This window comes from Hoplias malabaricus, chromosome 4 (assembly GCF_029633855.1).
Source record: "Hoplias malabaricus isolate fHopMal1 chromosome 4, fHopMal1.hap1, whole genome shotgun sequence".
NCBI classification, from domain to species: domain Eukaryota; kingdom Metazoa; phylum Chordata; class Actinopteri; order Characiformes; family Erythrinidae; genus Hoplias; species Hoplias malabaricus.
The window spans coordinates 62,225,714-62,243,713 of NC_089803.1; the positions used below are offsets into that span (position 1 = coordinate 62,225,714).

Consider the following 18,000-nt stretch of genomic DNA (forward strand, 5'->3'; position numbering starts at 1 on the left):
ACGACACTCTATCAGATTCAGATTGAGCATGCATAGACAGGAAGCAACACCATTTAAAGAAAAATAAATAAATAAATAAATAAATAAAGAAGCACTGTTCACTCTCCAATGAAAGTTTAAAGCAAGGCATTCATGTGATAAGTAAATTGGCCCCATAGCAAAATGAGATCTGAAAGCCTGTGTATCCTCTGTTTTTCTGAGTCAGACGTTGCATTTCTTCTCCAACATGAAGCAGTATATTTCCTTCCTAATGTTGTAAGTCTTTTCACCAGTTAAAAAGTTTTTTTTTCCTTTTCTTTCCCCCCCTCTCAATGCTTTTTCTCTGATGCCCTATTAATTATCTTTATATTGCTGTTGTTAACTCATTCTTGCCCTAGTATTAGCCATGGGTCATTCACACCTAAACTGGACTCCATGGCCATGTAAGCTGTAAGTCTCAATCTCTAAAACACATGAACCTCACTGGAGGTCACTGCACTGGAAGGAGAGCACTAACTTCTCAATACTGTTACATCAGCAAACAAATGACATTTGACCTCTGCATCTAACTCTTTTTGCATTTAACTCATTTAACTAACACACCCCCTTTTTTAAAAACATTTTTCATATTTCTGGGTGTGCACTCACTCTGCCCATCACTCTGCACGTGGCCTAGTGGTTAGAGCAGTGGACATGGAACCGAAAGATTGCTGGATTGTGTGTGTGTGTGTTCGTTCACTGCCCCTATTCACTAGTGTGAGAGTGTGTGTGTTCAGCAGGCTGGTATGTAGTGTGTGGGTCTGTACAGTGACGTTCCTCTGAAGTCAACAAGCAACTGTGTTGTTAGGGTCTCTCTCTTTCTCCCTCTCACATTCTCCACCCTGTTTTTTCTTCTCCTTTTCTTTTCACTCTTTGTCTGTTTTTCATTGTTGTGCATTTCAAAGGAGAGTTTTAGAAAGTAGTGTATTTGGCAGAAGACATTGTTTATATTTTGAAAGGTTTTTCTGAACTGTGTTTAGTGCAGTATGAGCAAGAAGAGCAGTTGAGTGTGTGTGTTTGTGTGGAACTCGTGGATGGAAAATCAGTGTTTCAGTGAGGATGAACAGCGAGAGTTTGAAGGAGGTAAGAGATTACCATCACCTCTCACATACTGCAAGTTTGGTTTCTCTTAGAAAATTGGTCAATGTCACCAAGCATGTCCACTCTTCAGGATGTTTCACACTGAAAACAATTTGAAAGTAGATTTCTAATTTGTGGCTTGCTTTTATGAAAGCTGTTTTATGTTGGAATTTATGGCATTTGTTGCATGGTAAAACATTATCAGCAAATCTGTTACACCTTATCCCAACAACATGTGAATGTAGTATTACCAGGGGCTCCCAAGTGGCACAGCATTCTAAGTGTTGACAAAACTGAACTGGGCCCTTAATATCCTACTGCAAATGTGTTGAGATCCAGCGAGTTCGCTTTACCAGGAGCTCGAAAAGGAGCAGTGTTTGGCTTTTTTAAAAAAAATCTGTTTAATCTCCAGTATCTGTGAGTAAATTGAATATCATCACATTCTTTTAAACAGCTGTGTATGTAATGTCATTGGCACTGTTCATGCTTGGATTAGAATCTTAAATATGTTTTGCTAGCTAATAGATGCAAGCATTATGTAGCATTGGGCTGACTAATGAGTGAGGGAGGACCATTTTCGCCAGCTTAGAGTGAGCTGAATAAGGCTGTCTTGAATTCCACGCTACAGATAGAATGGGATTTTTGGGATTGTCTTACATCTCTAATAGTATTTTTGGTCTGTTGAAATTTGTGTGTGTTTCAGAACAGGTTTTTCATTTGGTTATGAAGGTAATGCAGATTTATGGACTTGCATTTGATAAAAGAGTGCATGAGGTTAGTGATTTGACCTTGAGCCTTCTGCTTCTCTTTTATTCTGTTGCTCCTCTCCCTCGTCTTATTAGAAATGAAAGAGGGAGCGTGAGCAGAGAACAAAGGGCAGGAAAAGAGTGTGTGTCCAATCATCCAATCAGGGTTAATGTTAATGGAACTCTGAATTACACCCTGGAGAGTGGGGCTATGAAAAATGCACAAAATACCTGTGTTGTGATTTATATTGCTTGGGAATTGATTGTTTAAGTTTTTTTCTCATTTCTGCTGTACACAAGTCTTGAGCTGTTCAACAGTCGCTGTTGACTAATTCTCCTTTCCATGATGTACCATTTTCAGTAGGAGACAGATCTGGATTGGCCAGTCAAGCTCTCACACACTGCATGGAACATATTCTTTATTTTATTTATTTTAATTTTTTTTGGGTCCTTTTTCCGCTACAATGGCTCCACCTGAAGTGTAGCCAATGATGTTGCAAAACATGTATCTAACAGGAACCATTGTCTTTGGAAACTGCAACAATATCAGCGTTAGGCATTATTTGCTTTTGATATATTCAAACAGTGTTGTTTGCTTTTGGGACCGAACACGTCTTTGCCATTCATCAATTTGGAGAGATCAGTATCATGTCTCTTTCATCAGCCATCAATCAAAAGAATGGATTCAAAAGATCATGGCATAATTTGTGGTGGGTAACCAATCAGTGCCCTGCAAGGTTGCACATCTGCTCGTTTGGATCCACAAGCAGGGTTTCCCGCAGTGCTTTACAGTTCGTTTCGTGCAATTCGTTCAGTTTCTTATCAAGGTTTCCGATGTGTTTGTGCGTGGCTTCTGTTCTGAAGTATAATCCAGTGTTTAAGGCGAGTTGTGTGTCATCTGAGTTCTCTTGTGGCTGTGTACACAAGGTCAGAGCATGTGCAGCCTATGCTTGTAAGCAATGTTTTGAATCATTGATTTGAATTCACATTCGATTTATAAACCGATTCCCACCCCTGCGTCAACAAAGGTACCACCGTTGCTAACCGATTTTCTGCGGGAAGCCCTGATCTGTTCCAGGTACCAAATTTGCCTAATGGAAAAGCAAAAAAAAAAGCGAGCAGGTAATTCATAGACTAATGCGTTATTAGTCACACTATTTTAACTCCTTCATAATGAGGCCTAGCATTTTCCTGATGAAATACACATTTCTGGGGAAAAAAGAGCCACTAAATCACCAATAACAGCCTCCACAGTGATACTGTCACATATCTGCAGATCACCCAGACAGTGGGCTTTGATGCACCATGTGCCATCACAGATGCTGTTTTTTAGCCTGTTTCGTTAGTTAATAGTTTGGCTTGTCTTATTCATCTCTGGCACATATAAACCCAGATCTAGTTTTTCCCAAAAACAATCTCTTCTTCCTACATTTGACTGTTACATAAAAGTTATATATATATATATTGCATACAGCTTTAACAGTAACAGTTTCTTCTCTTCTGAGAGGGGTTTACACTGGATTTTGAAACATTTGCGGTGAAAGCTGATGGTATTTATCCATATAACAACTGCTGAGATCAGGTACTGATGTTGGATGGTGCTCTGTAACAAACAATGTTTAAACCCATCCCTGTGATATAGTATATGTCTTCAGATCTCTAGATATTACAGTTCAGTTGTTCCACAACCCAATAACTCCCCCAGCTCACACTTGGCATTGAGCTTACACTTGGAAATAGGCTCAGGTAATGCATTTTTAATTATTATAAGGTAATACCTGGGCAGCACGGTGGCACACAGCTCCAGGGACCTAGAGGTTATGGGTTCAATTCCCGCTCCGGGTGACTGTTGGTATGTTCTCCCACAGTCCAAAAACACATGTTGGTAGGTCAATTGGTGACTCAAACGTGTTTGTAGGTGTGAGTGAATGTGTGTGTGTGTGTGTGTGTGTGTGTGTGTGTGTCTGTGTTGCCCTGTGAAGGACTGGCGCCCCCTCCAGGGTGTATTCCCGCCTTGCGCCCAATGATTCCAGGTAGGCTCCGGATAAGTGGTTACATATATGAATGAATGAAGGTAATACCATTCTGTGAGAGGCTTTTACTGAAATTAAACTCTTCAGATGTGTATTTCCATACATCACCACTGTGAATACATCTGATTTAGTAAGTTTCTCTAGAACAGTTCACATCAAATTACTCTCAGTGAGTTTATTCCCTTAAAGTGCTTCAATTAAAATGGCTCATTAACTTTTATTGTTTTTGAGGAAAAATATGTTGCACTGGATTTGGCTGATGCTAAAGATTGCACGAGTCTTATAGTGCATGATTGACTCAGTAGTAGAATATAGAAAGTAGTGGAAATACTCAAAACCCAAGTTGTGGGAGATTTGAGGAGGAAGGTTGTGTTAGTTACAGTAGTCTGTGACATTTATTATAAAACCTATATAATATGTTGTTAATTCTGTTTAGAATTGATTCCAAGATCTAGGTCAAAACATACTGTGTGTGTGTCTGTTTACATGCAGTGTTTCCTTGCTGCATCTACTCTCACACTCCAATCACTATAGAACCCCCCCCCCCCCCTCTCCGGACTGAATTATATTCTGTCAGCAGCAGTTGTCTGCTGGATATTTTCACACTTCATCTTATCAGGCTCTTGCTGGAAATGCTGGTGTGACTCTGACAGAATCGGGAGAAAAATGTTTTGTCATCACTCCTTGGAAACTATTACATCGCCAAAATTATCTGGAAAAACAAGCATCCGACTGTGAATGACCCTTAGTTGCAGATTACAGAATTAGATCATTCTTCCGCCAGAGTTTACAGATCAAATCTGACACTGTTTCAGTGACTTATCAAAATGTTTCAATTTTCTGCCCTTATTATACCTGTGTTGACTGGAGACTATTTATTTATTTATTTATTTATATTTAATCATGGAAGGTTTTTAGCATCCAAAAACCATCACATGTTCTACTGGACTATTGGTATTTAGTTTATAGTAACAATTAAACTGAACCCATTTTCTCACTTTACCCCGAATGTGGCTGATCAGCTAAGAGTGTGCTTCGCAGTCGTGGTCATTTTTGGCCTCTTCATGTTTTAGCTTTCATCTAAGTCCATCCCCTCCATTTCAGTTTCAGAAGGGGTTGTTAATGAGCTCATTTGTTGCAGTAAGTGTGATGGGAGCAGAGGAATCTCATAATATACAGGACAATGGCCCACCAGAGCCCTTTCTCAGTATAGGTCCTTGTGTGTTTTTAAGTTCCCATGATTTTGCTTAATAAAGATAAAGATGCTTTGGTTCATGACTTGCCAACAAGAACAACCCGGAAATCCCATCATTCACTGCGGCATCACAGGTTTGCTCTTTGCGAAGTGACTTCTCTAGAATGGTCTTCCGAAGAACGTTCTTTTATAGAACACAAGTTCGTTCTTTGTGTTCTTGGTATTGAGAAACAGCCCAGAACCAGGACTGAGAACCACTGAGCTGCAACATGTTTGTGGTTCTTTCCTTTAACCCCGGTTTTACACCAGCTTGCCTGAGGTTCCCTGGAGGGGCTGATGGAATTTGTGGTGGACAGAGATGCCTGGGTTTCTTTGCCTTGTTGTCACTGTAACCCTGAAATCGATTAAGAGGAATAGCTTATGAGGATGGTGGAACTAGAATGAACATGAATAAATACAGGTTTCAAGATGGCTACTACTTTAGGTTATAGGCCTGAAAGTTTGAAGAGTGTATGATTCAGTTAGCTCCATCTTATTTGGATCACATGCTTCCATTATTTGTTAACTACATTTGCTAATCACATCGAACCTGCTGTGTACAACTAAAGAAACTCCACATGTCTGAGCTGATCAACTATGGTTTACGATGATTTTCCAGACTTCTTCATTAAGAAGTAGATTAGCTGAGTGAAGTGTGCTGGATTTATGTTGGAACTGTTCTCTGTATGAAGCTGATGATTGGACGTGGAGAAGCTAATCTGAGTTCAGTGCTTAATCTCAGATTAATCTTGACTAATTAAAGGGTTTAGTCACAAGTGAACGCATGCTAGCTATGTATGACGGCCAGCATGTAATAAGATCCTGATTAGCCCTGTTAGCTTTTCCTTCTGCATGTGTTCATTTGTTTGTTGATTTTCTAAAAGTAATGTAAGTTTTGTCACACACATTTACATTATGTTCTGTGTTCTGACGGTGTCTTACTCCAAATGTAGTTGAGACTAAACATTAAGCATGAAAGGGGTCTGGTTTCTATGATTAATCTTAGTTGCCATATGTGAACTGAAAGTAGTTTAGAAGTTTATCTTTGAGGAAATGAAGATGCAGAAATATGCTTGTGAGATTAGATAGAGAGAGAAATGGAGGGTGTGCAGGGGTTAAATTAGAAGTACACTGTCTTCTGTATGGGTTAGCACTCTCCAGGTGTCATCTGAACATGTATGTTCCTTTTGTTCACTAGTGTCACTGAGTGTCTGTGTGTGTGGGGGGGGGCAATGAAAGCTGGAGTCTGAGTGGCAGTCTGAGGAGAACAGAAGAAGCTCAGTGTTCTCCACTTATCTGTGTCATCGTGGCTCTGTCTGTCTGTTGGATATTATCTATTTTTTCTACACTCAGTGGCCTGAAGTCCTTGGACACTTGCTCTTCCAACAGTAGTGGAGTTAAATTGGGAGTTTGTTCTTGTGTAAAAGAGCATTGCCAAAATAATCTGATGCTCTGGAGCACCTGCACATGAGCCTAAGGTCACCATGTCCCATGCCAAACAAAGGGTTAAAAGGGTAAAAAATAAAAACCCTTTGTGCTGGGAAGCCATGGAACTGTGCTCTCTGGGGTGAAGATGCTTCATTCTGTACCTTTTGAGATGGAGTTGTCTGTTGATCATCCAACACCAATGCTTGATGCCACTAATGTCTGTCGGAATGTCATCAAATCCTCACAGATGTTTTGATACTTGGTTTTAAGTCTTTGTAGAATTTTATGTGTTGCTGCAGCTATTTGAGACCATATTAATACCTTTTAATGGACCTTAATGGACCATACATGCCTGGCCACAGTCTTGATGTTGGTAACGCATAAACTTAGTACAAAACATTTGTTGTTTCTAGCCATAAATTTAACATGGAGACAATTAGTAAATAATTGGAACCGTTCTAACCTTATTGAAAATACACAGGATCTGAACATTTGAGTGAGAACTTTTGGGACCTGGGTTCAGTTTGTATCTGAACTCTCTGTCCTGTGTCTTATTGATTAGAGCAACAACGACTCCATTTCCCTGGAGGCTGGACAGAGTAGGTGTGATGCACAGAGTTGGATACTGACTTCATTATGGGCTTCTGGCTTCGGCCAAGATATATACACACACACCCCCACACGGATCCAGCAAGTCTGCTTCTTTAATGCGGGTGTACATTTCTCCCACTCAGCATTTGTCTGTCTCTTTCTCTCTCTCTCTCTCTCTCTCTCTCTCTCTCTCTCTCTCTCTCTCTCTCTCTCTCTCACACTGTATGTGTGTTGAGTGAATGTGTGTTAAATCAATCAAGCATTATTTAAAAGGCATACATTAGGTTCTGCGTCATATCATAATGAAAATCAGTTTATATCTTCTGAGATTTCTTTAATTAGAGCCAACAGAGGCGTTTGTGCTCAGTATTAAAATCAAAACAGTATACTCTTGAGTATCAGGATTATCCCATGACATTTAAGACAAAATTGCACTCTTAAGCTTTGACTATTCTATACACACAGTCACACATTAAGGATTGTGGGCCTTGTCTTGATATGTTTCATACATATTCCACTGATAGATCATTCCCATTTTGTGATAAATATAATCAGCTTTGGTTAAATGTTACGGCGCTTGTTTTGGTACAGAAATGTTTGTACAGATTTTTGGAGATCTTGCTGCCTGGGTACATTGCTGTGTTCATATGATTGCTTTCAGCCTTAAAAGCATTAGTGAAATCAGGTATTTCAACGTTTTTCAAATTTCTGGTTGGAGAATGCAGTGCTTGAGGGATTTTTACTTCTTTAGCTGACACTTGGCTCATGTCCAGCTGCCCTAGGATGACCCATTCTTTTGGCAGCGAGTTTCTTCTGAAACAACATGTGTTGAATAAATATAAGTTAATTTAATTTTGCTCCCAGTACATGAATGGCATGTGTACGGCCAGTGCTCAGGATTTACAGCCATATTCAGTGTTCTCTTGGGATTTAAGTTTTACAACTACATTTACATATTTACAGGCTCATTTAACAAATGTGAAGCTTAAAACTATAATTAAAATAAAACCTTTAAAAAACGTTGCTCTAAGACTTTCTAATGTCACAAGAAGCTGATTGAGTTTCATTCCCTGTCAAACTAACACACACACACACACACACACACACACACACACAGTGTTATGCTGGAAGTGAGAATACTGAATGAATACTAAAATGTCACTGACACATTAACAATCAATCTACAGCCAGCTTCTACACAATATTCAGCTTTCACCATGGATACTTCTTCTCTTCTCATCTCGTCTCTTCGCTTCTCATCTCTTGCATTACTTTGTCTTCTAATTTCTTGTTTCTTTAAGTATTGTTTCTTGAGTATGTGAACCAGATCCACAGGCACATGGTTCTCTGGATATTATGGGTCTATAAGAAAATACGTAGAATCATTCTGAACCTAAAATTAATTGATGAAGTTTGTTAGCCAATGTTTATAATTTATACTTTATTGTAATTTGTGCTTAATAGGTTTGAGTGCTTAAAAATACTTTATTAACGTTGAAATGTCCATTTTCAGTTTGTTTATTCAGTCTATTATCAGTTAGTCTGTTATTTTGAATTTATCATGATCCGTAATGCTGTAATTCATAAATTCCTGAGCTGAGCTGATATATTAGCCCCAAGGGAACACAATTTGAAGTTTGAAACTTATCCCTCAACATAAAGGAAGCAGTTCTCTATCTTTCCATCTATAACCCTTTCCATCCTTTATTCCTCTTATCAGCACCTTTTGAACTCTCTCCCTCTCTCTCTCTCTCTCACTCTCTCTCTCTCGTGCTTTCTATCTGTCTCTCACTCTTGCTCTCTCTTTCTTCCTCTCATTAATGAAGCTACTCACTGCTTAACCAGCAGAATTGTATCACACACACACACACACACACACACACACACACAAAGCTGTTTTATATGTCAATTAGGGCTGACTTGTTATGTGAGGAAGTTTCCTGTGCATGGTGGCTGTGGCTGCTGTAATTGCATCAAAGAGAAAGTGTGTGTGTGTGCTTGTGTGCATGTGTTTGCATGTTTGTTTGCGTGTGTGTTTGCTGGTGCTCACGACCAACTAAATAAACTAGTGACCAAACGGCCTGGAAAGTAAACACATACAGAAACTATGAAAAAAGGATCATAATTTGACTGTGTTTGAGAGTGTTTATGTTGATAAATTGACCTTTCCTTTTTCCTTAGTTTAATTCAGTATAGATTTATTAGCTTCATTATTATTGTTAAAAATACAGTCAAATCTGATCTGCTGTGCTTTTACTTCTCTTCCTCTTACTTTCTGCTCTCTTTTTACTTGCTTTCTCTTTGCTCTTCTTCAATTCTTTTTTTTAATGTCCCCCTTCCCCCCTCTTTTTCTTCTCCTTCTATTCCTCACAAAAATTAATCATATTGTGTATTCTTACATGCATAAGATGACTAAAACTGCTAAGAAATGAATGGAAGTGAATTAAGTGGAAAAGAAGTAGATGGTGATGATGATAGTGGTGAGATGAATAAGTACATGCAGTAGTAAACTTTCCCTTTCTCTCCCTCTCTCGCAGCGTCTGAAGAACAGGATGCCGCAGTGAAGTTGGATCAGGAGCGAGCTGAGATCGTGGCCAGATATGACAAGGTGAGACCGAAAAACTGAGTAATAAAATAAAAAAAAAAACACACACACACTACTTTACCAGCTCACATTGCTCACATTCCTGATGAAGGCCAGATATTTCCACTTGAAACTGACAATCACAAGCAGATGTTTATCCAGATGTTTTAGTTTTTGTTCTTCTGATATTTAAAATTCGGCCCAGTCACAGTGTTGTTTATTTCTGCAGTACTGATAATGTTAGGACTTTAAATTTATAAATGCTTCTACTTCATACGCTTAAAACCTCGCTCGCACTCTCTTTCAGTCTCTCTCTCTCTCTCTCTCTCTCTCTATCTCTCTCGCTCTGTCTGTCTCTCTCTCTCTCGCTTTCTCTGGGTTGTATGGTCCTACTCCTTAATTCAGTAGCACAATGCTAAACTGTGCAGGCCTATGTTTTTGCAGCTATTTAAAAGTAACTTTTACACAGCGAATTTATTAGTGATAAATTAACACTGAGTACTAAAATGTAACACTCCCAGTTTTAATTTACACCAATAGTGTTGATTTAACATTGGCAGATTTGCTGTGTAGTTGGCTGTACATGTCTGTATTTGCCCTCACACTACCAGGGTAGTAATGTGAGACCTTTCTCAGAAACCTTCCGGACTTTACCTGGGGGAGCTGTATCTGTGAACACAACTGTCCGTAGCATTTGTCCCAGACTTTATTGAGACTTTACCCAGAATTTATACGAGGGGACAATCAGGATAATGTCTAAGTGAGCGCATGTGTGAACAGAAACTTTTAATGTTATGAAGAATCATACTGTGACTGTTACAGAATGTGTCTGACACAGAAAATGTCCCACTGTGTTCTTCATATGGGAATGGATTACTCTGGTTCTTCTTAGAAATCTTCGGTATATGTCTTGAAGGGTGTGGGGGTGTGTGTGTGGAGGTGATCAAGTAAATCATCTCATTTCATCAGGCCTAAATCATGCGTTGTTTAATCATCTCTAATCGAATAAAATGCAACTGAAGTGAAATATGTAATTAATAATAATGTTTTGATTCACTTAAACATTTATTTAACAGCCAAAAGGACAAATAAAATATTTCAAATTTTTCCACTCCATCCATCCATCCATTATCTGTAAGCGCTTATCCAATTTAGGGTCGCGGGGGGTCCAGAGCCTACCTGGAATCATCGGGCGCAAGGCGGGAACACACCCTGGAGGGGACGCCAGTCCTTCACAGGGCAAATTTTTCCACTGACAAACTTAATTCTATTTGTTAAATATAACCAAAATTTTAAATGAGTGCATACACCACACTTCAGAAACGCTGGGACATGTTTACCACTGGGTCAGATCACGTTTTCTTTTAATTGTGCTTTTTAAACCTTTTGTGATCAGTTTTCCAAGTGGAATTGTTTCAGTTCTTTTTATATATAAGACTAGAGCTACTCAACAGTCTGTTGTCTGATTCTCTTCTTCATGATGCACCATACTTTTTCAATAGGAGACTCAGACTTCAGACAGGTCAAGCACACACACTCTGTCTTTATAGCCACATAATTGTTATTCATGCGCAATGAAGCCTGACATTGTCCTGCTGGAACAGACATGGAGTTCCTGGGAAAAGTTGTCACCTGGAAGGCAGCATATCTCTCCAAAATACCATTATAAACCTCTGCATGAATATTACTTTTACATATACGCAGACCCCCATGCCATGAGCTCTGATACACACCTATATGATTACAGTTGCTGTTTTTTCTTCTGTTCTTTGTATATTTTTGTACATTGCATTTTTACAAATGTCTCAAATTTCAAGATACTTGAAAGATTGTAAATAGGAAAAAGCTTTGTTTGTTTCTGGTGGAGTGCAGGTGTTTGACGAATCTGACTGTAAGAATTCTGTGTGAATACTGTGTTTACAAGATACTATTATTAAATATGGCTTTGTTATGATATAATTTCCAATATTATGATGATTAATTTTTGATATTTTGATCATACTGAGATGCATGACATTTGTTTAAAGGTTAAATACAGGCTTTTGGTTTTTCCTTTTTTTTGTCTTTCTTTCTGTCCACCCATCCTTTGTGCTTTCTCTTTCATTCCATCCATCCGCCAACCGATCAATTACTGTAACGTGCTTTCTTCTACATACACATGCACTGTGGACCTGACCTGTGACTCAGTGAGTAAATGATAAATGTATATGATTATGACAAGGCTTTTGTGTGGAGCTGACATAAACGTCCAGCTTTAAGCTTGTACACCAGTTTTATAGCAAAATATTATAGATCTCACCTTTCAATAATAAATAATACCAAACACACACACACACACACACACACACACACATATATATATATATATATATATATATATATATATATAAACAGAAAGGAAGCCGGTGGAGGGCTGAGTATCACAGCACTAACAAAGCAAACACCCACACACATTGTTTCTGGTCATAGTAATAACTGCTTTACAGAGAAAAGAAGCTTGAACAAATGGACAGTGCCTTTATCTCCCCTGATGTTAGCTTCCTACTGAACAATGATTCAAGCATGAAAGCAAATTAAGGCATATGGTGGTTACACTGAAAGTTATTGAAATTGGGTTATCTGAAATTCTAATATACTATGCGTTATGAGGAGAATTTAGGGTTATTGTGAAAATGTAAGGTACAGTTCACTTCCTGGGTTGTATTATGAGTATTATTCCAGAAGTATTGCTTTTTTTTTATTTTATCCTGTTCCTGATAGTACTGGTGTAATACTGCTTTTTTCTGGTGCGTTTGTTCATATCTCTCCTCTGAACCTGATGCCTTAGTGTACTGATAAGTAGGGATGGGCAGTATTCACATTTTCGTACCGTCGTATCGTCTCAAAATATTAACACGGTATATGGTAACCTGTGAGCACAAATTGTGAGTGAAGATTTTATGGGGTAATGCTAATGATAAAACCTATTTCTGAGAGAGTAAAATTCAGCAGCTGTTGCTGGAGAAGCATACAACTTTGTTGTTTGTTGGTTTAGCACACTACAGCACTACAAGGGTCTTCTAAATATTTTGTCTGACTCAGCTTACGTTCTCTCTTTTAACCCAAGCTCTGCGCTAAACCTGCAACTGCAGTGGGCTACTGGGCTCGTGTTTTTTTCCCCCCATCCATTTTCAGATTGTGACATCACTAGTCAGTGAGCTCTCACAGCCACCTCTCCCTGTGGCTCTCTTAAATGCACATGAATTAACTATTTGGCTTGTACTGAAGACACACAACAGAAATTTGACACACTACCCACTTGTTTGGAGGTTCCTTTAATATTTTTTTTAATACTGAGGTATACTGCCCAATCCTACTGATAAGAGTTCCTGCTTAAGGTCACCATGCTCTATGCATGCACCAGATATGAGTGAGGTGTATGTAAAGCCCCTGACAATGGGTTGTGGGGCATTGGAACTGAGTTCTGTGGAACAATGGAGCACCATCTGATATCTTTGGGATGAACTAGACTGGTGTTAATGATCCAGAAGTAATCAGACCCGTATGAGTACCTGACCTCATTGATGTTAATGTAATCTGAATGCAGTCAGAATCACTCAGCAGTATTCCAACATATAGTGTAAGTCCTTCCCAGAAATCTATCTTATAAATATCCCAGTGTATAATAAAAATGTTTCTTATTCCAGTTTCATCTCTCTTTACACCCTGCAGAATATACAGCTGTGTGTGTGAGAGAGAAAGATTTATTTATAAGAGGTCTACTGTACTTTGTGTGTGTGTGTGTGTGTGTGTGGGGCCAGGGAAAAGCTCATGTTGGAAGAGACTAGATTTATGTTGGAACAGATTCAGATGCTGTAGCTTTCCCTCTGTGCAACATCGGCTTCAGCAAACACGGTATTCGTGTTCAGTACATAGTCCTTATAAATAAACATGTTGTAACTGTCTCTCCCCCTCTCTCTCCCTCCATCTCTCTTTCTATGTACATACAACTGTGCTATAATTTAAGCAGTAGTCCTTTTTCTGCTGCTTAAACCTTGCTCATGTTCATATTCATTCAGCTGCTTTCACCCAGAACTCTTATTTCTGTTTTTAAATTTGTTCATATTTCTTCAACTAAATCTTTCTGATTCCATTCTGAAGTTGTTTCACATTGTTAACAGCAAGTTTATTTTGACAAAGTAAATACAAGTATGCACTCATACACTTGTATTCATTATTTTTATATCTTGTTTTCATCAGGGTGTTGAAGGTGAAACCCCCTCGTGGGAGGAGGCGAACTATGAGGTCTACAAAGTGGTGGACCGCTTCGGCTTCTTGCAGTAAGACCGTCCACTCATATTTTAATTAAGTTCACAGGGCAGCTTGGCTGTGGGATACGTTTCTAAACACGTCTTTACTCCTCTTATGCTCCTCTGTATTGCTTAATACTCCTCTATAGTATTGTATTCTCCTCCTTGGTCTTCTATGCTTATCTATGTTCCATACTGCTTTTACTGATCTATACTTAGCATTGCTCTGTACTCTTCGCTAATATACTGTACTTTTACTGATTTATATTTGTGCATTGTGAATTCTGCACTATGCTGAACTTTTCAGTACTCACCTATACTCTGTTTTCCTCCATATTTTTCTGTGCTGCTCTATGCTAACCTATACGCCTCCACAATCATCTATACTTTTACAGTACTTAAATGTAGTACACTGTAATTCTCTGTACTGCTAAAGTATATTTAAAAAAATATATTGCTTTGAACTCCACTGCTGCTCTATACTTTTCTTTACTTATCTGCTTTCAGATACAGCCCTCTGCATGCATTTTCATGAACCTCTTTAGTGCTTTATGCTCCTATAAACTCAGCAATACTTATGTGTTTGGCTGTATTCCTCTGTATTTATCTCCTGGCCCCTGCATAATACTGTGGACATGCCATATCCTTCAGTAGACTCCTGTACTGCTCTAAATCCTCTGACTCTTTGTTTTTAATCTACAATCATCTACATATTTCTGTGTCTCTTTTACTTAATAGTCTGTACTTCTTCCTAACTTTCATTCTCCTCGTTTTGCTCCTGTCTTGTCTCTCTCTCTGGTTCTCCTGGCAGAGTGCTCTGTGGTTTTCCCAGGCCTCTTAAAGAGCAGTGCATTTTGGGATATTTATAGGGTGCCACATGTGACTGGCAGACCAACAAGCCACAATGAGGCAAGGGGGTGGGGTTAGATGATATAAAAAAAAAAAAGCATATGTTTCCAAAAGAAAAAAAAATAATAGAAAGGTGGAAGGAGAGAGAACTGACAGAGGAAGAGTGACACATTGACAGATTTTAGAGTAAGACACTTACACACTTGCAGAGAGAGAGGAAGGACTGGACAGATGGAGGCAGAAAAAAGGGGAACAAGAACAAGAGACAGAAAGAAAAAAGTTAAAGGGACAGAGGTCTGCAGAGAGAGGGAATAAGGCATGTTGGAGAACTGGAGGGAAGTGAGAGATTATCATCTTGTTAAACAACAAAATGAGACAGGAAATGACCTCACAGTGCCTACCATTTGCTGCACTGGTTACAGGAAGTGAGATATCAGCATATGGGGAGAGGGGAAACTGTAGGCTTGCTCTCCTCTACTTGTAGGCACACTCTATGCATAATCTCCATGAAGAGAAATTGGATGCTTCACGGACTAATGTCACCATGCACAATAAAGGGCCATAAATCTCACCAGCCACTCCACTGGAGCTGGGTTCTCTGGGGTGATGGATCACCCAATAAATTCTGGATGAGTTGGAGAAGTGTTTATGAACTAAGAAACATAAGCTGACCTAATTAATTCTCACAGCAATTTTCTAATATCTGATGTTAAGCTTTGTCAGACGTATAGAAGCCCTTACTGCAGTAAAGAGGGACAAACTCATGATAATAAGTGGAAACATTGGTCTAGTAGGTGTTCTAAAAGGTCTGGCCATGTTGTGCAGAGATGTGTGAGGATGAAAATCCTGCTCTAATCCAAAACATTTCCTGTTTATGTCACTGCTGATGATGTCTCGATTTAACCCCATCAGCACAGCATCATGGGCATGTTGCCATGACAATGTTTATTTATCTGCATCGTCCACTTCCTGTGGAACAGATAGATTCCCTTTTTTTCTTGTTTTGAGGTCAGTGAAAGGGACATATTTTATGACTTATGGGTTTGTTCTGGTTCCTTTCCAGTGGGAGATCTTTGTTCTTCCATGTTGCATAATATACAAAAAAGGATGTTTCACAATTACTTGTTTTTTTTTCTATTCTTTTTTTATTTTTAAATTACTCTGAGGAAAAAGGAAAAAAAACTATTATGTTGTTTTTTCCTGTTGGCAAAGTGATGAAATAATCTGACAGTGAGATGCTTGCAGTATTTAAATCTGACGTGTGTGTGTGTGTGTGTTTAATTAATTCATTTTTTCCCTTTTGTTTATTTCTTTTTTCAGTGAAGATGAACTTCCGGCCTGTAACTCTGTGGAGGAAAAGGTGAGCAAAAGCCATAGCCACATACAAAAGTTTGCACAACCATGGTCAAATGGGGATCTCTTTATCAGTATTGAAGAACAATTACACCACTTAGAACAGATGACTTATTCCATATAGCTTCAGAATGATTTAGGAAAAAAGGTGGGGAAAATGGTGTATTTATTAAATGGTGTACAAGTTGGAAAGATTTCTTATAAAGATCCAGCATATGGATATTATGTCTGGAGTAATATATGGAGTAGGGCATCGTTTGGGACGTAAACCAAGTCTCTACTCATTGACAGAGGTGGAGCATGACACTGATAAATGTGTCAGGGTTCCTCACTTACAGTTCTATCATTTTAATGTCTAAATGAGAACAAATGGCTTTGACCGAAACAGTAAAACAATGTAAACAACTTGTTTTTGGTTTGAGTTTGTTTGAGTGATAAGTTAGTCCTCAGAATAGTGTCTAGTATACAAAACGATGTCACAAAACGCAAGGATCGAAGCCAATGCAAGCACCTATTACATGAAACAGCAGATCTGAAATGTTAGTGTTTTCTTCCAAATGTGTTGGCCTGTCCTGTGGTATTCCAGGGGTTTCACATATCTCAGAGGGTTCTTGTGTCACCCTCTCATGTAGGAGCATGTTGTGACAAGGGGAATATTTTCTATGGTGTTGAATTGGTGACAACTTCATTGTGGTTCAGTTATGATAATAGGGCTTTTAAATTTGAATTCCTTGTCGTCTTTAATTCAAGTCAGTTATTTGAATTATTATTGAAAGGATATACATTAAAGGCAGATTAATTACATGTTCTTATTGAGATGATTTAGTATGTGTCTATTATTAACATTGTGCTGCTGTAGATGTACTAATGGTGTTTGTTTGTGTGTTTTCTTTTTTCAGCAAAAACATCTGGAGTTGGAGAGAATAGAAAAGTGGGTGAAGATGCTGAAAAGCTGGGACAAGTACAAGAACAGTGACAAGGTTGGTGTGTGCGTGCACCACTATATTGATGTTGGAAGCACCATAACTTTTATTCTATTTTCTTTATGCAGCTCATAAATGTTGTATTACAAAGTGCATGACACAATTTTTACATCCATAAAAAATTTGATTCTAAATGGCACCTTGGTGGTTTTTAAAACTAATGCTTGCTTGGTGGATAATTGACCACAAGATTCATTGTCTGGTTGGCTCAAGTGCCCAGTGTAAATGTTTTATTAATTTGTTTTGTCTTTTAATAAAGATTCGTACTTTATTTTTACACACAAACTCAGACAATGTTTGTACCTTGTGTGTCATAACCAGTGTTATAACTCCCAGCTAAGTGAGATCTGAAGCTTATACATTTTGTCAGCAGCATCAATATGACCATTATCCCAAGTACTGTGCACATCTGCAGTTATCAATAAAACACAGACCAACACACAAATAGCTGTTTTTAAAGAATATTCGGAAACTTAATTTAGTGAACGTAATGTGGAAGAACTAGGTTGGTAAAAGGAGGCGTGTGTCTTCATGTTTGCAGTTTGTCCAATGATTACTGATTACTGTACTACGTGATGCAGTTAATCTGTATGTGTGTTTCTAGTTGGTGAGGAGGATCTATAAGGGAATTCCACTGCAGCTCCGGGGCCAGGTGTGGGGTTTACTCCTTGACGTTCACAAAGTCAAGGATGAGAAGAAGGACTTCTATGAGGTGCACACACAACACACCTTTACACACAAAAACAGTAAAACAACTTATAAATAAACATGTTGTCTCTCTCTTTCCCTCTCAATCAAATCACAGCCAATAT

At 38.6% G+C, this 18,000-nt stretch overlaps 1 protein-coding gene across 2 annotated transcripts in view; it reads left to right on the forward strand.

Moving 5' to 3' along the window:
• Nucleotides 1–18,000, forward strand: part of usp6nl (USP6 N-terminal like) — a 69,204-nt gene that overhangs the window by 34,298 nt on the left and 16,906 nt on the right. The window contains exons 2-6 of one of the 2 annotated variants that reach the window (XM_066668190.1): nt 9,668–9,738; nt 13,954–14,033; nt 16,173–16,212; nt 17,105–17,185; nt 17,793–17,900. In XM_066668190.1, the coding sequence (XP_066524287.1) occupies nt 9,668–9,738; nt 13,954–14,033; nt 16,173–16,212; nt 17,105–17,185; nt 17,793–17,900 (380 nt within the window). The remainder of the gene's footprint in view (nt 1–9,667; nt 9,739–13,953; nt 14,034–16,172; nt 16,213–17,104; nt 17,186–17,792; nt 17,901–18,000) is intronic. The other variant, XM_066668191.1, reaches the window with a different exon arrangement.